Here is a 21,839-nt window from a genome sequence, read left to right as displayed (position 1 = left end):
GCGGACGATGATCGATGGAGGACGACGCTGGATGAGCACAGGGGGACCAGGTAAGTATGGATGTACAAAATCTCGGGCTTAACCATCCTTGCAGTTTTTTTTTGCCCGAGCGAAGGTCGGGCTTAACTGCAAGGTGGTTAAAGATGGTGGGAAAAAATAGTACTGAAATATATATCCATCTCATCTATAAAGATCACAATAAGAAAAACACAAAAGAGATGAGACCCAGTTGTTTAATGATGGAGTAGTACCACAGCAGATGACATTCCATAGCTTTGGAAAGAACAATAAATCGCATGTACTCCAACATTTACAGTAATACCGATATGTCTCAGTAGTGGGTCTGCTAAGGTGATGATGACTATTATCATACACAAAATCCTTTGCGTAAAACATGAAAGGAAACTAACAAAGTGCTGAAGAGACATTACAAGGCATATCGTTGGAGCAGAGGTTTGCTTGTCAAGAAATGAAAGCGTTAAACATCATCAGTATTGAAGTTTCAAAACAACAACAATATTATTATTATCAATAAAAAAAAAAAAAAAACATCAAGCCAATCACCTGCTGTCCCCTATACAAAAAATATATATAAAACCACAAATAAGAAAAAAAAAAAAGTCTGGTGCTTTTTTTACTTTGCTGGCAAGCAGTTGTAGTGGACAGTTCATGAAGCGAAGATTGGTTTAGGCAAGACAAAAATAGGTCCACAGAGGCTGCATCTTTGATGTGTTGTCTTTGTCGTGCATGGTTGGGTGATCTGACAGTGAATGGGTCATGTTGTCTTTAATGAACACATAAAATACTGTCTGAAGGTGAAGCGCGGTAGATTTAAAGATAGTATGAGGTCAGCGCTGGTCAGAACGACTCACAATGCAATTTTCGTGTTCCGGAAGCTTGTTTTGTCCCTGTAATGACAAGACAGGTAATAAGAGAGGGGAAGTCATGTACGATAAGAAAATGCAAAGCTATCAGATCATGAATATATCAGGACTCTTATTTTTCTATCAGTTGTCATGGACAGCAAACACAGCCACTACGGTCTTGTTGTTAGAAGCATTGCCACACACACACAAAAAAATGGCATCCTGCCAGAGATGATCCAAAAAACTGACTTTTGGGAAAGATTAAAACACAGCCCTACCGCTGGGTGCAAGGAGAGTGGGAGAATACACTTCACCAGGCCGTGAAATTCTTCCCAGGCCCTGAGCAACCAAAAATAAAAAAAAAAGATAGTAAAAATCTGTTTTCTGTAATAAGTTTGCCGTCTCTGAATACAATATATGCACACATGAATGTGAGGGCCAGACTGAGCTGGTCATTAATTCTGGACTAGATTGTTTCACTCAAATATTCCATAAGGAATTAGAGAGCTTTATCTTTTCATCACTTTTTTGGAAGGTCTTTTCATACCTACAAAATAAATCTGATTGTTTTTTTAGCCATCTGAAGAATATTTTAAAGAAGAACTCCAGCAAATACTTCATTTATAATAACTGCATAAAAAAAATCACCTCTCTGCAATTCAAACATTTCCTTTTTGTTGTGTTCCTGCCCCTAACTGAGAGGTAATATGGATTTACTGAAAGCTGAACTCAACCCTCCGGAACTCACCTGTCCCTATTACCTCACAGGGGGCGCCATCTTCTTTCTTTCCTTCCTCTTCTCGACCTTCAGCCATCATGATTAGCAGGGCCAGGATGATGTAACACGTTCCCCGCATGTGCAGAGGAAGCCAGGAATGTCGGGTATCCTGGTAACCAAAGCTTTGTCACCAGAAACCCAGAGCGATTGGTCAGGTCAGACATCACCTGTCCCTTTTCAGCAATAATGGCCTGCCTGATCATCAAGTGGAACTTTAGTTTTTCTGAAACATAAAAAGGAGGGCCTCCTGTCCTATTACCTTTCACAGATAAGCCAGTATAGAAAAAGCCTGATGTAACAGGAACTCTCGGCCGGGAATGGAAACTCTCCTGTCAATCAGCAAAATGTAGTGTAGCACAGGCATACAAAAATGATACCCTGCCTTTTCAAACAAAATGGACTTTCTTAAATCTGTTAAAAAGTGGATTGATTGTTAATGTACACTAGTTTAAGAAATTCATCCAGGCCTATTTACCTTCACTGTGACTTCAGGTATTTTTCTCAGTTAGTACATATCAAATGTAAATGATGACTGTAAGAAAACAAAGAATGAATGGGCCTTATACAAACTCAAACTCTGTGCTTTACTTTTCTTTCAATACACTATATAATTGACTCCTGGAATCTAAGTTTGGATTATGGGCAAAACAGACACACAATTTCTACTTGTTACCCATGAAGCCACTGCATTCATTTGCTGCCATTATCAGCTGAGTTAGCTTCTAGGGGAAAAACATACAGTGCATTGTATACCATTACTAAATTTATGTTACAACAACAATCAACAAACAAATAGGAAAGATAAATGGGAAAAAGCTTAAGTGGAAAGAAAGACTGTGAAGAAGTTGAAATAATTCTGGCGGTGTCAGGATTAAGTGGAGAGAAAAACTGCGGCATAATCATTATTGTGAAGCATCCTTAATCATTTACTATTAATATGCTATGACTGGTGTTCAGACAAAGCTGCTCTTGTCTCTGGTATATAAAAGAAAATAAAATCACTGGGCTGTAGCAGAACAAAAGAAGTCTATCACACTCTTGTGTAATAATAAATCTTACTGAAGGTGTCCTTTACTGATAATTTCTTTACAAACTGACTTCATCTTCCAAGCCACAAAAGTAACAAAATGTCTTCAAAGCAATACCGAGTAAACAACACAATGTGATGAAGAATTAAAATTTCTAGACAACTCTCTTCACAGATTTCTAATATGTTCTAGGATGAGCATAGTTGGTTAACACTTACTTGATACTATCTGTGTGCGTTTTATATTCCATGACTGTGTTGGGAGGCAGATTTAGGACTCTTCTTAAGGTGTCTCGGATGCGAGCAGTTGTTGCTTGGTCACTAGCCGTTTTATTCCAAATAGAAATAATATCTTCCTAAAATACAGAGATAGTTATGAGTTTTATAGGTTATAGTTTCAAACTACAACTAACCATAATAATTAACAGTAATACTAATTTACCAATATCGTCACATTTAATGGCCTAGGCACTGAAAATCTAACAGGAATAATAATAACAACAATAATACTAATTATAGCAGAAAATGGATTTAGTTTTACACTTTGCCTGCACTTTGGAAGCAATTTGTGAAGCTTGCCATGTCCTATGGAGTTCTCGCTTCACAACACTGTGATTGGAGGCTGGTCACATGACTGACAGGGCATGAGATTAGGCTCGCTTCCTGCATGATGTTTCAAGTTCATTCATCTAATGATGCTTTGATTGCTGTGTTCTAAAATGTTATTCCCCTCAAAACATTAATCCCCACCTGAAACACGTGCAAACAAGTTACTTTTTAAATGTGTTGCAAGTTAAAATGCACATTTTAGTGGTGAAAATTACTTAAAAACCCAAAAGCATTAAAAAAGCAGAGAACCTGCAGAAATTAGGGAAAGTAGTTGCAAATTTTTATATTTAGCGTTATTTTCAAAAGTTTTGTCAAACCTATATTTCAGCAAAAAATACAATTATTTCATTTTAATTCACACAAATATTTATAACACAGTAGAGGCGGCAGGCACTGGTGGTAAATTAAACACTGTGTTTTAGGAAAGAAATCTCCTGCAGTTTGGTGAATAGCAGGAAGGTTAAGGAGGCTAGGGGATAAAATCATAGGCTGTCATTGCTAACCTCCCGAAAATAACACAGGTCAACATTTCATTTTCATCAGATATAATTTTATGTGGGCTTTGTAGTATTTTTGATGCAGATTTTAAATCTTTGTTCAGTTTTTCTTTAGCACGTCTAGTTTTTGTGATGCAGCTAATTTTATATTGTGTGAAATTTGTTATAAATAGCCTTAACATTTTACAACATTTAACTACAGTTTTCTTTTTTTAAGGTTAGAGACCGCACTAACTGCGATTGATTTCATTTGTCATCATGCCTAGAAATTGCCTTAATGATCCAGACAGTTTCTGTTACGTGTGTGGTTCATTTATTACGAAAGCACAACGTCGCAAAATTACCACAGAACTTAAAAAGATATACAAGTTATATTTCGTCTGTCCACTTGGTCACCGGGATAAATCTTGGGCTCCACATGTCATCTGTACCAGTTGTTCCAACAGACTGCGTGACTGGCTAAATCGGCGTAAAGCAGCAATGCCATTTGCAATCCCGATGGTGTGGAGAGAACCATGAGACCATCTAATCGACTGCTATTGTTGCCGCATCAACAAAAGTGGATTCTCAGGTAAAACTAAGCACAAAATTGTATATCCCAGGCTTGATTCTGCAATTAGGCCTGTTCCCCATGAAGATACATTGCCAGTTCCAGTACCGCCACATGATGGACTTCTGTGAAAGGTGATGAGGAATGCGCTGGAGTTGCAGCCAGTTACAACCCCGAATCATCTGATCCTGACTACTTGGCCGATGAAAATTTAGAACCAGAGACCTTTACACAAGCTGAGCTGAATTACATCGTTCATGATCTAAATCTCTCCAAAGACAAAGCAGAATTTCTTGCTTCAAGGCTTAAACAGAAGAACTTTCTTGCAAAGGGTGTAACTGTAACTCACTACAGAAAACAAAACCATAACTTGACAACGTTCTTCTCTAGTGATGGCCCACAGTGCTACTGTCATGATATAAATGCACTCTTTAACAGTTTGTCACAAAAGCATGTTCCATCTGAATGGAGTATCATCATTGATTCCACTAAAAGAAGTCTGAAAGCAGTCTTACTGCATAATGGTAATTCCAAACCAAGTTTACTGATTGCCCATTCCGTTATCCTAAAGGAGTCCTATGACAACATGAAGTTACTACTTGAAGCAGTGCAGTATAAAACACACCCGTGGAACATCTGTGGGGATCTAAAGGTCATTGGCTTGGTGATGGGAATGCAAGGAGGATTCACAAAATATTGCTGTTTCCTATGCCTGTGGGACAGCCGATCTACGGTAGACCGTTATGTCAAGCGTGATTGGCTACCAAGAGATACCTATAAGCCCGGAAAAAGCAGCGTCAAGTTTCTGCCTCTGGTTGATCTGCATAAAATATTTCTGCCACTTCTCCATATCAAGTTAGGGTTGATGAAGAACCTTGTAAAGGCCATGGGTAAATCAAACTTCATGGGTTTTCAGTACCTTGTTGAGAAGTTTCCAAACATAAGCACTGCAAAAATGAAGGAAGGGATATTTATAGGGCCACAGATCAAATCTGTTTGGCAAGATGATGTTTTCAAACAATCTCTCTCAGCAGCTGAGCTAGAAGCTTGGGATACATTAAAATGGCTGTGTGAAGGAGGAAGGAAGGAGTTCAGAATTTGCTTGATTCATACCAGAAACTGGGCTGTCGCATGTCATTAAAAACACATTTTTTGCATTCAGAATTCTTCTCGGAAAATCTTGGTATGGTGAGTGACCTGGAATGAAAGTATGATGGCTGACTACTGCTGGATGCTGTACCGTGACAATCCAGACAAAGAGTACACAAGAAAATCATACTCTAAGAATTTCTGAGGAAACAATAATACCTGACTGACACTGTTCAGTAGATCTATACCACAGTGTGCCTTATTTTACTTCACACTGAAGATGTATTAACATTCACTTCAATGGTGCCTATGTTTTAGTACAAAATACATGCACGTACATTGTTAACTATAATAGCACTCATAAAACTTTTTTTACGTTTTAGGGAAAAACTGAAAACAGATCTGAAATCTGATCAAAAAACTAATTTAGCAAAAAAATTGTTGTGGTTTCTGATGATTATCAAAACTAATTTTTGGTTGACCTGTGTAATGGTTTGCCAAATGACCCTGAATGTGATGCTTTCTGTGGCTATCGTTCAAACTATAAATGCAGCAAAAAGAAGTTTTAACTCCTGTATACAGGTAGTCCCCAAGTTAAAGACATCTGACATACAGACGACTGCTAGATACGAACGGGGTTCCCTGCTCGCTCATGTGAGGGATGGGGGGGAGGGGGCAGATGGCATGCCTTGAAAAAGAAATCTTTTGTTAAACACAGCTGAGGTTGTGGGTTATCTTAGCGGGGTGAGCTTTTCTGCAAGCTCTTGAAACTCTTTAGTGACCAAGACAACCTCTGCAGTTGTTTCTTCTTGCATCTCAAAGCACAGCTTTGCTTCGGAAGTTAATGAATGTCTAAATCCATAAAGTTTTTCTTTTTTTTGCTTTGTTTGTGATTAGCTCACAGTGAGGATTTTAACAGTAACTGACACCACGCTGTCAGTAACTGACAAAGACCTGTCCTAATTGTTCCGACTTAGATACAAATTCAACTTAAGAACAAACCTACAGTCCTTATCTCGTATGTAACCTACCTGTACTACCTGGGACTACCTGTACTTGTTTTAAGTTAGAACTCCTTTATACTTGTTTCTTGTTAAAAACTCAGAGACCACAGTCACAGACCTTGTCACAGGAGATGCATTACAGCCAGGGAGCATTTTTTTAACCTAACCACATGCCAAATTTCTTTTAGGTATTAGAATATCAGCAAAGTAATCCATACAAGCAGAGAAGTACATATTTGGGGTAAAGTAACCTGTAGCATCATATATTTTGTTCCTATTTGTTCTACTTCTCTTAGGAAATACCAGAAAACAAACCTTCTGCTGTTCTTGCAATAAATAACCACTAGTGGATATTTCAGGCACTTGGTTTAACTAAGGAACACCAAGTCTGTATTTGAAAACCAAATGGTGCCTGTATTGCCAAGAGAAAATAGAGATACTGAAAAAAAAACATGTAAAAAGCTTTACTTCCAGTAACTGACTCACCTGAAAACGTACAGAGACCACAGCTCCACAAATCTCTTCCCCAACCATAAACTGCTCTCCTAGCATGGCTAAGATGAGATTCTCCCAGCACCGAGATGCCAGACCTTTACGAAGGCGGATTATCCACTTTCCTCCATTCTTGTTTGCATCATCCTACACAGGGAACAAAGAACATATCCCATGAGGCAGGCAGCTGTTAAAATAAGAATAATTAATAAAATAATTAACAATTATTTATACATTTGCGTAAGATTGGCTGTATGTTAACCTGATAAAAATGTTGGTTATCATAGTACTATCTTACCAAATTCTCACTGCGTAATATCTCACCTCCCACATCGGCTTGATCCCTTCCTTAAAAAGGTGAAAGTCACTGTGTCCTGTCAGTTCCCCAGGACGAACCATGTGACTGTAGAACCTCCAGAACTGCTCCACCTAAGAGATAGGAGACTGCCCGTTAATAAATACTTTTATAAATTGTTATTTTAGGTATTTATCTAAAACCAAATGTACACAAGATGCATATTAAAAGCAATAATAAAAAAAAAGTTATTTAAAAGGCGAGTTCTGTTTCTCTCACCCCCATTACTAGTACTGGCTGTAAATACAAATTCTGGAGCAAAATTTTATATATTTACTAGACATAGAATGTATTTGCTCATGAACAATAAAAAAACTGCAAAAATGCAAATAACATCCTGGCTTTTGCATATATAGGTCTCCTTTGTTGCCAAATAAAACTAAATATACAGCGGTTTTGACCCCAGAGGAGGGTTACAACAAGTCATCGTGCAGCGAGTGACTAAAACCTCTTTAAATGTACAGATTAATGCTTGATAAAACAGAGCATGCTGGACTTTTTCAAAACATACTGTAACATAGCAACTTAGTGTGAATACATTTTAAAGCAGAACCACACCCTGCTGTACTCCCGTCCCCATTCTGTTGCAGGGTGCTGCCATCTTCTCCCTTCTCTTCTTTAGTCCCGGCAAGCGTAGAAGAAGACAGTATTGTTGCAGTATCTAGCTGCATGTGCAGCTCAGCTTTTCTGACAGTAATATAGAGTGATCAGGCAGGTATGGCAAAAAGAACATCACCTATCCCTTTATAAGACCTGCCTGACCGAACCTTTTTCAAAGTGGAATTTTTAAAATGCCTTTTGTTCCTTGATCACACAATTTTAAAATTGTCCCCAAACCACAACATGTCCAGTGTAAACAAGCCCCAAGGGCTTGTCTACATCAGATGCATGGTCAATCAATTTGCAGTTTGCCCAAGGCATTGCGATACAGGTCAAAGTAAAAATGATCTCATAGGAACAAAGATTTATTTACAACAAAGGATCCAGCTAATCAATCACCACCACCCACTGTAGCCAGATTTTAATCTACAAAACCATCCTAGGGCTGCGTACACACGTGCAATAATTGTCGTTGGAAACGAACAATCCACGGACAAATCGTTCGATAATTGTTAACAGAAAAGTGCACAGCGACTGGTCAACGACCTTGACAAACGAGGAATCTCCCTGGAAACGAACGACTGTCCCAACGGATCTGATTGGACCATGATCGCTCGTAGTCTATTGTGTGTACGGTCATTCAGTGATCATGGATTGTTTCATGATACACTTTCTCCTGTATATGTCACTTCCTGCATCGTTCGAAAGATCATTCAAATGATCGTATCTAGTATGTAAAATTATTGGTGGATTATATTTGAATGTATCGTATCGTTACAGCATGTACAGAATTGTGCACAATACAATCGTTTAAAATAATCGGGAATAATCGTTAATCGTTCGTTTTCAAAAGCTAATTATTGCATGTGTGTACCTAGTCTAACATATGTAAAAGCAGCAGGCACGTACAGAGGCAAAGGTACCAATTTGCTTGATGTTCTGTTCATAGCTCTGAGAGCTTGTTGGTCTACCCGGTGTTCTGCGAGAATACCAAAACGTATAGTTGTATTGCAAAGGATGCTCCGCTGGACCTGGCACTACGGTCTGCAAAATAAAACAAAATGAAACAGATATAAGCTGTAGTCATCACTGATTTGTAGTTTTAGGTTGTTATTCATAGAACATTATTACCATCTTCTGACTATTATCAATCAGATAACACCAAGACATACCTGTTACAGTGTTATGTTGACTGTTCAATAAAAAAAGTAATTAAGGGGAAGAAAACAAGATGCCAGGAACCACTCAACTAAAATTGCCCACCATATATCACCCAACATGATTATATATACATAATAATACCAATAAATTTGTTTAATAAAACATCCTCCAAGACACATCTTTACTTCAAACACTATGTGTTTTACTGTTTCTATGCACGCCAATATAGGAGTGACTAAAAATAGCAGAGTCAAATCAGTAAAAGTGAGCGAATAGAGTAATTAATGCAAAGCGTTAGACATTAAAGTGAAACTTAAGTTGAATTTTTAAAAATTTTGATTCAGGCGAGACATTATTACAGAAAGAGACAGGAGATATCTCTTCTGCAATAAGCATTCTTACCTCCCTGATCACTCCAATGAACTGTAAAAAGCTGAGCTGTGCGTGCTAATTGGGGAAATCCCAACCAAATCTCTCTGCATGTCTCAGATATATAGTCTGCTTCTTTAGCTGATGTCACAGAAAAAAGTGTTTTAAAAACGTCAAAAAGAAAGCTGTTAACAATCTGGACCACACCTGCAACTGTCCTATGGGACACATCCTCAAGGAGCCAAGAGGACAAGGTAGCCAGGAGCAGATTCATCCTGTACAGCAATTGCTGTGATGATCAAGGTTGTGGAGATCATTTATGACCACCAGTGCACTGACCATTGTCAGGATTATATAAACAAAGGACATGTCAAGCATGTGCAACACCTTTAATTTTAATGCAGTTCAGTTTTACTGATGAGGCTCCAAGTAATCTCAGAGATGTTGCTTGCATGTGGTTTTTATTCTGTGAACTAATACTCATTACTCCTGGTCTTTATCAGTTAATTCTTACTATTCATTATATAATATGTACAGTGCTTTCCCCACCTTCTTCTTGGAGCAGTTCTGATTCTTGTCCTTGTCATTCTTTTCCTTCTCACTGTCTTTCTGTGTGCTGTTCTCCTCATTCTGATCATGATCCCCACTGTCGTCATCTTTCAGTCTGCAAACACAAACAGTAAAAATAAGACAAAGTGCATTACCCATATACATTGTTATCAGGGATTAATGTATTAAAGGCAAAAGGTGGTTTAAAGAACCCTTTGCAGTGTTCTCCCCAAAAATGTTTTCCACTGGGTGAAACTATCCCCAGTTGTTTATGCCATGAAATGCAGTAACCCTTATAATTTTGTCAGCTTCCTACCATCCCCCTATACTTTGTTCCAACTTTCTAATGCCTGCACCCTTAGCAGGTCCCATTTTTCCATTGTCTTTGTACTATGCCCCTAATATTATTACATAGTATTTATATAGCGCCAACATATTACACAGCGCTGTACAAAGGGCCATACTCATGTCACTAACTGTCTCTCAAAGGAGCTCACAATCTAATGTCCCTACCATAGTCATAGGGAGAAGCCAATCACCTAACTGCATGTTTTTGGAATGTGGGAGGAAACCGGAGTACCCGGAGGAAACCCACACAAACATGGGGAGATCCTGCAAACTCCATGCAGATAGTGTCCTGGCTGAGATTCGAACCTGGGACCTTGGGCTGCAAAGGCCAGAGTGCTAACCACTGAGCCACCGTGCTGCCCAATCATCCATTGCCCATGTATTGTGACCCAACTTTTCAGTAACTACTCAAAAACAGCCAGGTGGTGCTGCCAGATAAAAGGAGCAGGGAAGAACAATGCCGAGCACATCAAACATCATCATAACCTAGCTATGTGTGTTCAGGAATCAGAATCCATTCACTTTCCCCATCAGAGAAGTGAAACCATTAAAGAGAAAGTAAACTCAAAACTGCCCAAAACAAAAAAAAATTACTTACCTTCAATTCTGCATGGCAGTTGATTGGTCCGGAGGTCTCTTTCATCAGGTCCTGCGTCGTCCCAGTATCCGTCTTCGAGCCGGTGGGCTAGGGGCTGCCATTTTCTGCTCTTCTTTTGGGTTCTTTTTCCTACGTCACCTGACAGAGGCATGAGATCGGGCGACATAGTTTGGGGAAAAAAACTTGCCGATCTCACTGTGCATGCGTGAGATCGACAATTTTTTCCCCTTTTGATGAAGGGGCTCCTTCTGCGCATGCCCAAGGTGCTCGCGCATGCGCAGAGGGAGCACCCAAGAGCCTCTTCCTGGGATGTGTGACGTAAGTATCCTGGGAGGCTTTGTGCTCCTATTCATTCTAGATCGAATTAGGGAGCGGTTGCACTTTAAAAAAACACTAAGAAACAGAATTTTTACCTTACATAAAAAGATTGTCTATACTTTTATTTAAAGTGAAAATTCTGAGTTTAGGTATGCTTTAACCTTACTGATTGGATTGATTTTAAAGCCCAACTATTAGCAAAACTGTTTAATAGTTTAGCCTCCATATAGTTTTCGCAACTGTTCATAGACACAAAAAAAATTATTTTAAATTATATTTTGTATGCAATTGGACATATTTCTATCCACTTCCTGCCCAAATGACAGATGTACTACATAGCAAGAAGTGAGGGAAAATTTCCTCAACAAGGACACAGATAGGAATAAAAATCTGGCAGGGATTCTAAATTTTCTCCAATCCAAATTTTTTTTTTCTCCCGAGGTTTGACCTCCTTTACTGTACTTTATCTGTGCCCACTCTTTAAAGCAGGGTGGGCACAGATAAAGTACAGTAGTCCCTTTTTATATCGCGGTTTGAAAATTGCGGTCCTGGTATATCACTTTTCTGCAAACCCCTGATGTTGTATTGGAAAGCTCAGTGTGGGGATGCTGGGAGTTAAAGGAGGAACAAGTCTGGCCAATGGGAATGCCCCATTCATTTGGATTTATTGAATGGGGCATTCCGATTGACTGCACAAATAGACAGCAGCCAATCACAACTGGCATTCACTTATGATTGGCTGCTAGCTATTCGTGCAGTTGGGGAAAGTTGGGCATCTATGTATTGCAGATTTTCGTTTATTGCAGGTGATTTTGGAACATAACCACTGTGATAATTGGGGGTCTACTGTATACGTGTCTCCCGATTTAAAAAATAGGCTAACCACTAATTGAGTCTGGCAGAAATAAGAAAATACCGCAATTCAGTCGGAAATCTTCTGTATGGTCAGATTGGAGTACAGATAAAAAAAAAAGAATAAACTGGTTGCCATAGGCAACGCCTATTCCCTTCTATCACCTGCAGTAATGGGGTGAGCCTGGAAAACGTTCTTCACCTGAATAAGATAGAATTACAGAGAAACCTGTGCTGTATTAGGATGTATAATAATATTGTGTGTTCTCCCCTCCTATTGTGTGTTACTTCCCCCTCCTCCTAGATTGTAAGCTCTTCGGGTCAGGGTCCTCTCCTCCTCCTGTGTCACTGTCTGTACTTGTCTCCCATTTTTAAACTCTATTTAGTGTACAATACTGTGTAATATGTTGGTGCTATAAAATTGTACATAAGGACCCCAGTCACACCATCCTCCTCTGGATCTGCCCCAGATGTCTATGGCTGTCACTGCATTCCTAGAAGGGTGAGGCTTCCCAGCCATTGCTGTGTGCACACTGTGAGCATACATGGGGCTCCTGGCAGCTGGGTGCACATGTTGTGTATGACATGTTGTGTATGACATGGTGTATGACATGGTGTATGACATGGTGTATGACAGGTACTCCTCCCCTTCTTCTCCTATCATAACAAACTACACAATTCCCTCACAGCTGCGGCCTACAGCCCGCCACAACCCACTTCACCATTCCGCTCACTCTCTTCCCTTATTATGAAGGTGAGGACAATGGACGTTTCCTAAACTCACGCATCAAATTTGTTGTTCATCGTCTCTGTACGCTTCTCCTGGCCTCTTCCGCTTCCAGCACTACATTCCTCTGCAGCCCCCACCACGCCTTCCTGGAACCCTCCAGAACGCAGCTACCCGGGAGCTGTTTGTACCCGGACATCTAACAGCGGTGCACACAATAGTAAGGTTCCGTCCATTTTGACTGTGGGCAAAGTCACACAACTGTGAACTGAAGTTATAGTTAACAGGATTATTTTATGCCAGTCGCAACCAACTATCATCTAAGTGTTATATTATAACTGCAACAATAAAAATGTAAAGAATATGTTGGTAATGAGTTTCTTAGTAGCACACAAATTATACTGGTGTGGCTCTGTTTCTTATTGATTCCGAACACACAGCGCCCCCGGCGGCACGCATGCACATTGCAGGAGTTTTGGCAATGAGTCACAGTTTGTGCGGAAGGAGCGGCACGTGATGTTGTGGGCGGGGCCCGGGTAGGGCTTTTCTATGTTTTGACGTGAGATGGAAAGTGTCCGGGCCGGGAGATGACATGGAGATCAGAGGCCTGCACCGGGAGCGGCCCGAGGGGTGAGTGACACCATGCAGGGCGGCTATTGGGCGCTGTGAGGAGAGTGCATGGGGCTGCATGTTATATCTCCTCTCATACATTGAGGGGGAATGTGACCCGGGGGAGGGCGCACCGGTATTTGCCCTCCGGGGTATATAGCAGTGTGGTGACAGCTTGGCATTGATGATATACGGGGACAGCTGTGCTCAGAATAATGCATGGTGATGTTACACGTGTGTAGAGGGGAGCTCACATGCTCCTCATTCACCCATCACATTCACCCACCACATGGGTATTGGATGATGGTTATCCTTACATTTCCTCACGATCATCTAATTAGAATCCCTATTTAATGTACAGTGCTGCATAATATGTTGGTGCTATATAAATCCTGTTTATTAATATTAGGGATCTGTCATTGAAATCACTGAATATATTCGTATGCCCCCAGTAATTTCTTATAGCTATCCTCCTGTGCTATCTGTAAGCAAGGTTCACACCTGGGTTGTAGTGTGCGTACTGCTTCTCTATGCTGGGTGCCATTCTTATAGCTATACATGAAGCGTCTCCCTGAGGCAGCCCCATAGGAAATGAATAGGACTGCCGCCAGCTGTCATGCGAGTGTTGCAGCACTTGGCTTTGGGGAGCTGCTCAGGATGACAGGATTTAGTAACGTGTGAATCTAGCTTTGTGACCTTCTGAATGATCCTTGGTATATCCAAGCCATTCCTTCTATAATACGCCCTGTTATACATCCATTGCCGCAGAGCCCAGGTATCATTGAAAGGATTAGGAGTGGTGCTAATCTCTTATTTTTGCAGGTGTTTTAGAAGCAGCATCTCAGCCAATGAACCGCTTCCATAGCCCAGAATGGGAGCCCTTCCCAGCCACATTAGCTTGCATTGTGTATTAAAGGACATCAGGTGACCCATGATCCTTGTACATACGGCAAGGGAACCACAGAAAGAACATTCCATATAGTTCATAGTGTCCGTACCTCCTCCCATCAAAGTGGAATTTGTCACCCGGGAAAAGTTCACCAAGTGTTTGTCAGTTACCAGTCTGAACTTATCTTACAGAATGAAAAGTGAAATCTGCTTTGCTGCTGTTAATGACTTCCTTATTTTCCCTTTAATTCAGTTTTCACAATCGTCCTTTTTGCCTATTTTACCCAGTGATAATAGGAGGTCATGGTATAGGAATTGTAAAACTTTTTCAGTTTGTGTTTTATTGTTCCCGTATTGTTCACTGCAGCCAAACCACTAAGTACAGCCATATGCCATAATTCACCTCCACAGTATCTAAAATGTGAATAAAATAAACAATAATGAGCTATATGGGTATTCACTTTACATTCACCAGCACTAAAATGGTTTGGGTTGATCTGTCGGAGCCATACAATGGTCCAGCAGACAAAGGTGACTGATTCTGTGTTCTTCACTTGAATGTGTCACTAATCTAGAGTTGTTCTTTAATGTAAACCCGTGACAACAATGTATTCAGCAAGCATTGATCACATTGGTATTAGTTTGCAGAGCATGTTTTTGTCCTGGGTTTTCTTTTAGTTTCCTCCCAGGTGGGATTTACTATAAATGGTTGTATCCTTGGATAATCTAAGGGACTGGCTGTTAGGCCAGCAGAATGATGCAGAGATGGGAAAGGGAAATATGGAAAGTTGGAAAGTCCCAATGTGGTCTTGTTTTAATGGTTACTGGTTCTGAGCTGTCACTCTAGTATTCCCTTCAGAACGTTTGTGAGTCTCTAATCTAGAACATGCCTATAAGGAGTTGGAATATACAAAAACAAGATATACCTATATCTTTTCCTATTCCATCTTAGATCAGCCATGTGAGGTACAGAGACATCTTTGGAACAGGTAGTCCCGGAGTTAAGGACATACGCACGACTCCTAGATACAAATGGGGCTTTCCTGCTTGCTCCGTGCAGGACAGAGGCTTGATGGGGGGCTAGATTCCATAAAGTTTTTTTTTTTTTTGCTTTGTTTGTGATTTACTCACAGTGAGGTTTTTGTACAGTACCTGACACCACATCTGTCCTAGTTGAATTTATTAAAATAATGTACCTGTTCTGACTTACATACAAATTCAACTTAAGAACAAACCTACAGTCCCTATCTCGTATGTAACTCAAGGACTACCTGGATATTGTTTTTGTACAAACAAGAAGATAGTAAAATATAGTCAGCAGTAGATATTGGTTTGGGTTTTATCTTTATTTTTCAGGTACATATGTGGCATTTACTATAAATGGTTGTATCCTTGGATAATCTAAGGGACTGGCTGTTAGGCCAGCAGAATGATGCAGAGATGGGAAAGGGAAATATGGAAAGTTGGAAAGTCCCAATGTGGTCTTGTTTTAATGGTTACTGGTTCTGAGCTGTCACTCTAGTATTCCCTTCAGAACGTTTGTGAGTCTCTAATCTAGAACATGCCTATAAGGAGTTGGAATATACAAAAACAAGATATACCTATATCTTTTCCTATTCCATTTTAGATCAGCCATGTGAGGTACAGAGACATCTTTGGAACAGGTAGTCCCGGAGTTAAGGACATACGCACGACTCCTAGATACAAATGGGGCTTTCCTGCTTGCTCCGTGCAGGACAGAGGCTTGATGGGGGGCTAGATTCCATAAAGTTTTTTTTTTTTTTGCTTTGTTTGTGATTTACTCACAGTGAGGTTTTTGTACAGTACCTGACACCACATCTGTCCTAGTTGAATTTATTAAAATAATGTACCTGTTCTGACTTACATACAAATTCAACTTAAGAACAAACCTACAGTCCCTATCTCGTATGTAACTCAAGGACTACCTGGATATTGTTTTTGTACAAACAAGAAGATAGTAAAATATAGTCAGCAGTAGATATTGGTTTGGGTTTTATCTTTATTTTTCAGGTACATATGTGGCCTGGTTCTTTATTCCTGTGATGAATCCTATACTTTGGCCATGTTTCTATCACTAGTGCAGGCAATAATTTGTTCTGTAGTGAGTTGAGGTCATGCAAAGATAAGGACTTTGGTTGGCCTGCCAGCTTATAGACCAGTAGTGATCACATGTTACATATAAATGTATTTCATTTAAAATTCTCTAGGAACATGACTGTTTTTAGTTCCATCCAGCTGCTCGGACCCAACAAACATTCCTTTTCCCCAGTATATAATTGCTGGGACCGGGGTGCTGTGCAGAAACGGCTCTTTCACTGGAGACATATAAATGAATCTTTCTTTGGTTAGGAGTGAAATTCTGAGAATGTTTGTTGCTGATTTTTTCACTCTATACTCCACAAAACTGTCCTCTTGTACTGACTTCTCCTCAGTGTTGCCCGTCCAACCATCATACTAACACATTGGCTTCAGTTTTATTCCTTTAGTTACTGATGCTGAAATGGTAAACAGATCAGGAATTCAGTCTTTACTCTGACCTTTGCTATTTTGTCACTAACTTGGAGAGTAATAAAGCCAGGCCACCAGTATGGAGGTTAGCAGTAATAGCCAGTATATGTCTATATGTAGATATAAGTATTATAGAATGATCTAATGTGAAGAAATTGAGTGTAGCTATAAAAGGGTAATGAAATATTAAAAATCTGTCTCGGTCTGTATTGTGTACTAATCATTTATAATGGCATGTCACATTTTGTAAAAACAAAAATTGTCATATGCCCAATGTTAGATCAAACCCCAACCTTCATAAGAGTATTAAAAAGCTTCTTTGTACAGCTGTCCCTATTCAATGCTGGGTTGTTTTATGCTGTATGTCAGATAAATGTTCCATGCGCGGACCACATATGCCAGCAGATGCTGGTTGTACAAGTGTTGTATCTCTGTTGATGGACATAACAAATAATGTCGTTTCTTCTGTCTATGTAACTTTGTATTGACCTGGTCAGATGTACAATGCTTCCAGATTACGAGATTAGTAGAATGCTTTAGGATGATACATCAGCAGATGTTTCTCAGATACTTCATTTCTTGCTTCACTTTGCCTGTATACTTTTGTAATTGTCCATTGATAGGGCAGCAGAAAAATAAAAAAAAGTCTAAAAGTGAATATTAGAGATAGTCAATGTGATGCAAGAAACTGAATTTTGTAAGCAAATGGCATGCATATTGCATCCTAACACTTTCTGTCCTAGGATGGCAAAAAGGAAAAACTGTTCTATGGAGGGGCAATGTTTTCACCCTAGGGGAGGAAGGTTATGGCTACAGAACAGAAATCTTCTGATCCCCATAAGACATGGAAAAAGTGTTTACAGTCAGTATACCTGACCGTGAGATTCAGAGAAGGATCTGCTTTGAAATCTTTTCATTTTTAGTTGCATCTTATCCTGTACTATGAGAACATATGTTTCACAGCACTTCAGAGGATTCTTTTGCTGACCTGTCAAACAGGGATGCATTGTCAGCAAGATCATGACCGTCCATACTTTCCTGTTTAACTTTGTCAATTTCCTCTGTCCTTACAAAAACTTTCTTTGTACCACAGCAGAGATGAGCACTGGAGACTTCTGGATAATCTGAAGACAACAGTGGAAGGGTTGGTGTCTGGAAACAGCTGCAATGTATGGTCGAAGTACGGTGGCCTACAGAGACTTTGTCGGGATATGAGCAGTATTCTGCAGCATGGCCTCATCTGTGATCAGGTAATATACAACACTTTCACATTGCTAGGCAACATATAGGTTATAGATTAACTAGGTCTGCTATGGTGACAACTACTTGTTCATTTCCTTTACTTACACCACTGGTAGACATCTGCTGCTAAAAAAGCACTTATGGTAAAACACTAGAAAGTGTTCTCTCAGATTCACTTTACTGACATCAAGCATATGGCATATATTTTTAGGACAGATAATAAAGACAGAAACTTATTGCTACAAACTGGCACTGCCTCACCAAGATGATTTTTTTTTAGATAGAAGTGGTGTACACAGCAGGGCTTCAGATCATTGCTTTAAATAACCAAAATACATGCATGTACATAAACAGAGCATGCATGTTTGAAAACTGTGTGAATAATTCTCTAAGAACCCAAAACAAATCTCTATAAAAGGGGACTGGGGGGTTTAAAGGTTTGTGTATGCAGCACACACCTGATATTACCATTGGGGTGGTGTTATCTATGGCCCAACAAGCAGATTAAAAGTAGAAGGTGAAACTTTAACTGCTGACCCTGAAAACTGGCATTGCTCACCTAGGTATACAGTATATGATAATCATGTAAATGTCAGATACTTTTACAAGTTTTTAAACAAAAGGGGGGTTGTGGAGATGAATGATATCTAAACGCAACACATGTAATATATTGCAGCTTTCCACATAGGGTGGCTTTCTTAGTAATTGCAGGTGTCACTGCTTTTATGTTCACCTGGTGATTTTGTCAGTGGTATAATTCTTGTCCTAATTTCACACTTGTACTTTTATGGAGATACAGTGTTGTCACAGTACTTCAGGGAAGTATTTTAAGACTACAGAACACATCCCTTCTCCAGCACATAATCTTAACCCAAATGTATAGAAACAAACCATTTGCAAAGCCAGTTATTACCTTGTAAAAGTAGTGATGACATCATCATTGTTCTGTACATAGCTTGTGTAGAGAGCAGAGTTGTGAAAGGAACCCCGCAGGTCTTCAAACTACAGGCTGCCTGTGTTAGAGGAGGGGCAGATCTAAGACCAGCCATCCTGTACATGGTGGGGGAGAAGTAGTGAATGGTCTCTGTTACAGGAAGTTCCCACTAGAGCAAAGTTTCAATGTTTAATGCACAAATCTAAAGGAAATAACCATTGCACGACATGGCACACCAAAATGCAAGTAAAAAATACATCCATTGGACAGTACTTGCTTCTCCTGAATTATGAATGAGTCCTGTTTACATACAGATTCATTTCAGGGTGCTGGTCAGGAAAGCACTCCATAGAAGTTGTCCCACTGTCAGTCTTATTTCTATGTACTAAGATGCCCATTGCATGATCATGTTCTGTGTTGTCATTGGATGTGTCAGAATCTAGTGGGTCTGATTGCAGTTTGACATGTGTAGGCAGATATGGAGGAGCATAAGGAAGATTCATCTTCTGAAAATCTCCTTTTTCCTATCAGGTCTATAGTAAGGAGCAAGACTACTGGAACTTTGTGAAAAGCTGTCAGCGATTGTATCCTGGATCATCACCTCAGGTGGAACAGGTAACCTCATGCAATGGATCTGGTAGTACAGCAGACTTCTGGATTAGTGCTACCTCCCTGGATTTATTTGTTACCATGCTGTGTACCATACACTTTAATGCGGAACTTTATTAAAATATATATGCTAATACCAAGTTAGTTACTTGTATAACTTGCATTTAATGGTATGTTGAAGATTAGAGGCAACGACGTAAGCGCCCGACTAGATCTAAATATAGTTCTATATTATGCTGTAATCGGCAATATGTCACACTCTGTTCCTAATGCCCCGCCTAAACATATTTGTGTGTTCTTTCTGTGTAGTATGCTCACTGATACATTGAGTCACCGTGTTTCACAATCTCCTACCATCTCATCACCTGGGCTGAGCTGCTGACGGTGATTCATAGTAACAGAGATTGGAGAAAGTTTAAGTGGGTTTTGTATCTCCAGGCTCAGCACTTCTTAGAGCTGTCTAGTATATTTTAATGATTTTATGTTACACTTTACATGCACAGTGCAGAGGGTTAAATATAGCAAATGAGTTAATAATTCAAGACGGGCAGCAGTGCAATGCAAATTAATATCCTGGTTAGGTTTCATTTTTGCAGACATAATTACAATACGTTCTTCATGCAGAGGAAAATCTGACTTTGTTAGTCAAGGAGCTAGGATTCAGGATTACATGTTTTTCTGTATAAGGCATTCTAAATGCACACCATAAACTACAATCTTTGACTTGCTATTTATTTATTATGATGACTTTCCTACTGTTTTCCTAGAGCCCCATACCATAGGGCTAACTCAAAAAGGACAGTTTGAGTGTAGTACAAATAATGTATCTGTTCTTTTTGTTTTATTTTTTTTTGCATAGTTCGTTTGCATAGTTAGGTATTAGGTTTTGCAGGAAATGTATTAACATTTTATAGAACAATACGTTTATATACAAATGACAGAATATTTGTGAGCAGTAGAAGGCTGAGGCACAAAGATAGATGGCAATAGATATAAATGCTGTGAGAATATAGCTTGTTGTCTATTTAGGGCTTAGTCTACACAGACTAAGTCCCCAGCATTTAACCTGAGGCTTTAAAAGTCCATGTTTGAAATTCCCATGCATTCCAATGAGCTATTCTACACCAGGACGTTTTTTTGAGGCACGTTTATGAGCGTTATCTATAACGCTGCTTGCCGCATTTAGAAAATTAAAATGCAGGGTTAACGCTGAAAACCGTGGGTAAACGCTTCCATTGATTTCAATTGAGGCAGTTTCACACGTTTTTCTGAATTTTTTCCGCATTTATAGGCACTTGAAATGAAAACGCAGGATAGATGTTTTCCAGCGTTTTAAAGGCAAGCTTTAAAATGCTAAAAAAAGTGCATATAAACACAGTAGGAATGTTTACATGTGTTTTTAAAAAGCCAGCCTTATAGAGTATCAGTTGATGTTGATGGGATTGGTTATGGTGTATTCAAAAGTTAGAGGTGTTGAGAGTTTAGGAAAACATCTAGAGAAATTGTGTTCCTAATAAAATTATTGGAAGATTTAAAAAGGTATACATGATGGGAGGGGTAGTACAGTGGTCTTCAGCATGGTAAACCTGGTTCTGTTTGTGTGTCTCTATTTCTCTCCCCCCTCTCAAGTGTTGGCAAGAAAAACGTGTTCAAAAGCTTTCCTTTTTATTTTCTTTCTGTTTCAGATAACTTGCCTATATTATATGAGTTATGATATTTTTATTCAGGTTTTCATAAATTTACTTTGTCTCTACCCAGTTCCTACGATTCTGTGAGACTAGTCAGAGGAACGGGGATGGCTCTGGTGAGGATGATGGAAAATTGTGGTTGCAGCACAGTCTTCAATTCCACAGCCTCTCAGCTCAGCTAAAGGCCCTACTTGGAAATAGACAGTACACTAAGAAGTTCTATTCAGGTACTGACATACATGCAGAGAAATTACATACCGTGTCACTTGTCTGTCGTTGTACCTGCCAAACTGTATAACAAATTTCTGCATACATGTGTGCTTCCGCTCTCGTTTGACAGCAGTTTAGAAAATGTGTGTAGTATATTTATTAAGCTGCTTCTTTGCTGTATACAGAATTGTATTTTTTATTACGAGAGGAAACTGGCTCTAAAGACCTTGTGAGTTCAGTTTTCAGTCTTTGGCCCTTTATAGGTTTGAATTTACATTTTCGTATCTGCTAAATCTAATACCCTGTTTCCCCGATGATAAGACACTGTCTTTTTTTTTTTT

General features: G+C 39.5%; 2 protein-coding genes across 9 annotated transcripts in view; one reads left to right on the top strand and one right to left on the bottom strand.

Annotated features, from left to right (window-relative positions):
• Positions 1-219: 219 nt before the first annotated feature.
• Positions 220-12,996, bottom strand: EIF4E2 (eukaryotic translation initiation factor 4E family member 2). 2 transcript variants are annotated; one of them, XM_072408303.1, is made up of 8 exons: positions 12,847-12,996; positions 9,947-10,061; positions 8,777-8,911; positions 7,237-7,341; positions 6,907-7,059; positions 2,891-3,027; positions 2,120-2,176; positions 220-908 (listed from the first exon to the last, which is right to left on the bottom strand). In XM_072408303.1, the coding sequence occupies exons 1-7, from the start codon at positions 12,864-12,866 to the stop codon at positions 2,146-2,148; spliced, it is 696 nt and encodes a 231-aa protein (XP_072264404.1). In that variant the 5' UTR covers positions 12,867-12,996; the 3' UTR covers positions 220-908; positions 2,120-2,145. The 2 variants fall into 2 exon arrangements, with proteins under 2 accessions (XP_072264404.1, XP_072264402.1); XM_072408301.1 differs by lacking the exon at positions 2,120-2,176 and having other exon boundaries at positions 12,847-12,995.
• Positions 12,997-13,328: 332 nt separating this feature from the next.
• RUBCN (rubicon autophagy regulator) overlaps positions 13,329-21,839 on the top strand; it is a 31,046-nt gene continuing 22,535 nt past the window's right edge. For 6 of the 7 annotated variants that reach the window (XM_072408296.1, XM_072408300.1, XM_072408299.1 and 3 more), the window contains exons 1-4: positions 13,329-13,419; positions 17,909-18,065; positions 19,523-19,606; positions 21,359-21,515. In XM_072408296.1, coding sequence (XP_072264397.1) covers positions 13,382-13,419; positions 17,909-18,065; positions 19,523-19,606; positions 21,359-21,515 — 436 coding nt within the window. In that variant the 5' untranslated portion in view covers positions 13,329-13,381. The remainder of the gene's footprint in view (positions 13,420-17,908; positions 18,066-19,522; positions 19,607-21,358; positions 21,516-21,839) is intronic. The other variant, XM_072408295.1, reaches the window with a different exon arrangement.

The sequence above is a fragment of the Pyxicephalus adspersus genome, chromosome 4 (assembly GCF_032062135.1).
Source record: "Pyxicephalus adspersus chromosome 4, UCB_Pads_2.0, whole genome shotgun sequence".
Taxonomy (NCBI): domain Eukaryota; kingdom Metazoa; phylum Chordata; class Amphibia; order Anura; family Pyxicephalidae; genus Pyxicephalus; species Pyxicephalus adspersus.
Note: the sequence above shows the minus strand (reverse complement) of the source record. Positions and strands in the feature narration are given on the sequence as shown.

Bases quoted from the DNA above. Each gene is read 5' to 3' on its own strand.
- EIF4E2 (XM_072408301.1), bottom strand. From the start codon at position 12,866: ATGAACAACAAATTTGATGC. The intron at 7,342-8,776 runs GTACGTGCCTGC...CCTATCTCTTAG, and splicing joins AAATTGGTACCTTTGCCTCT to GTGGAGCAGTTCTGGAGGTT. The intron at 3,028-6,906 runs GTGAGTCAGTTA...TCTGTATTTTAG, and splicing joins TGGTCTCTGTACGTTTTCAG to GAAGATATTATTTCTATTTG.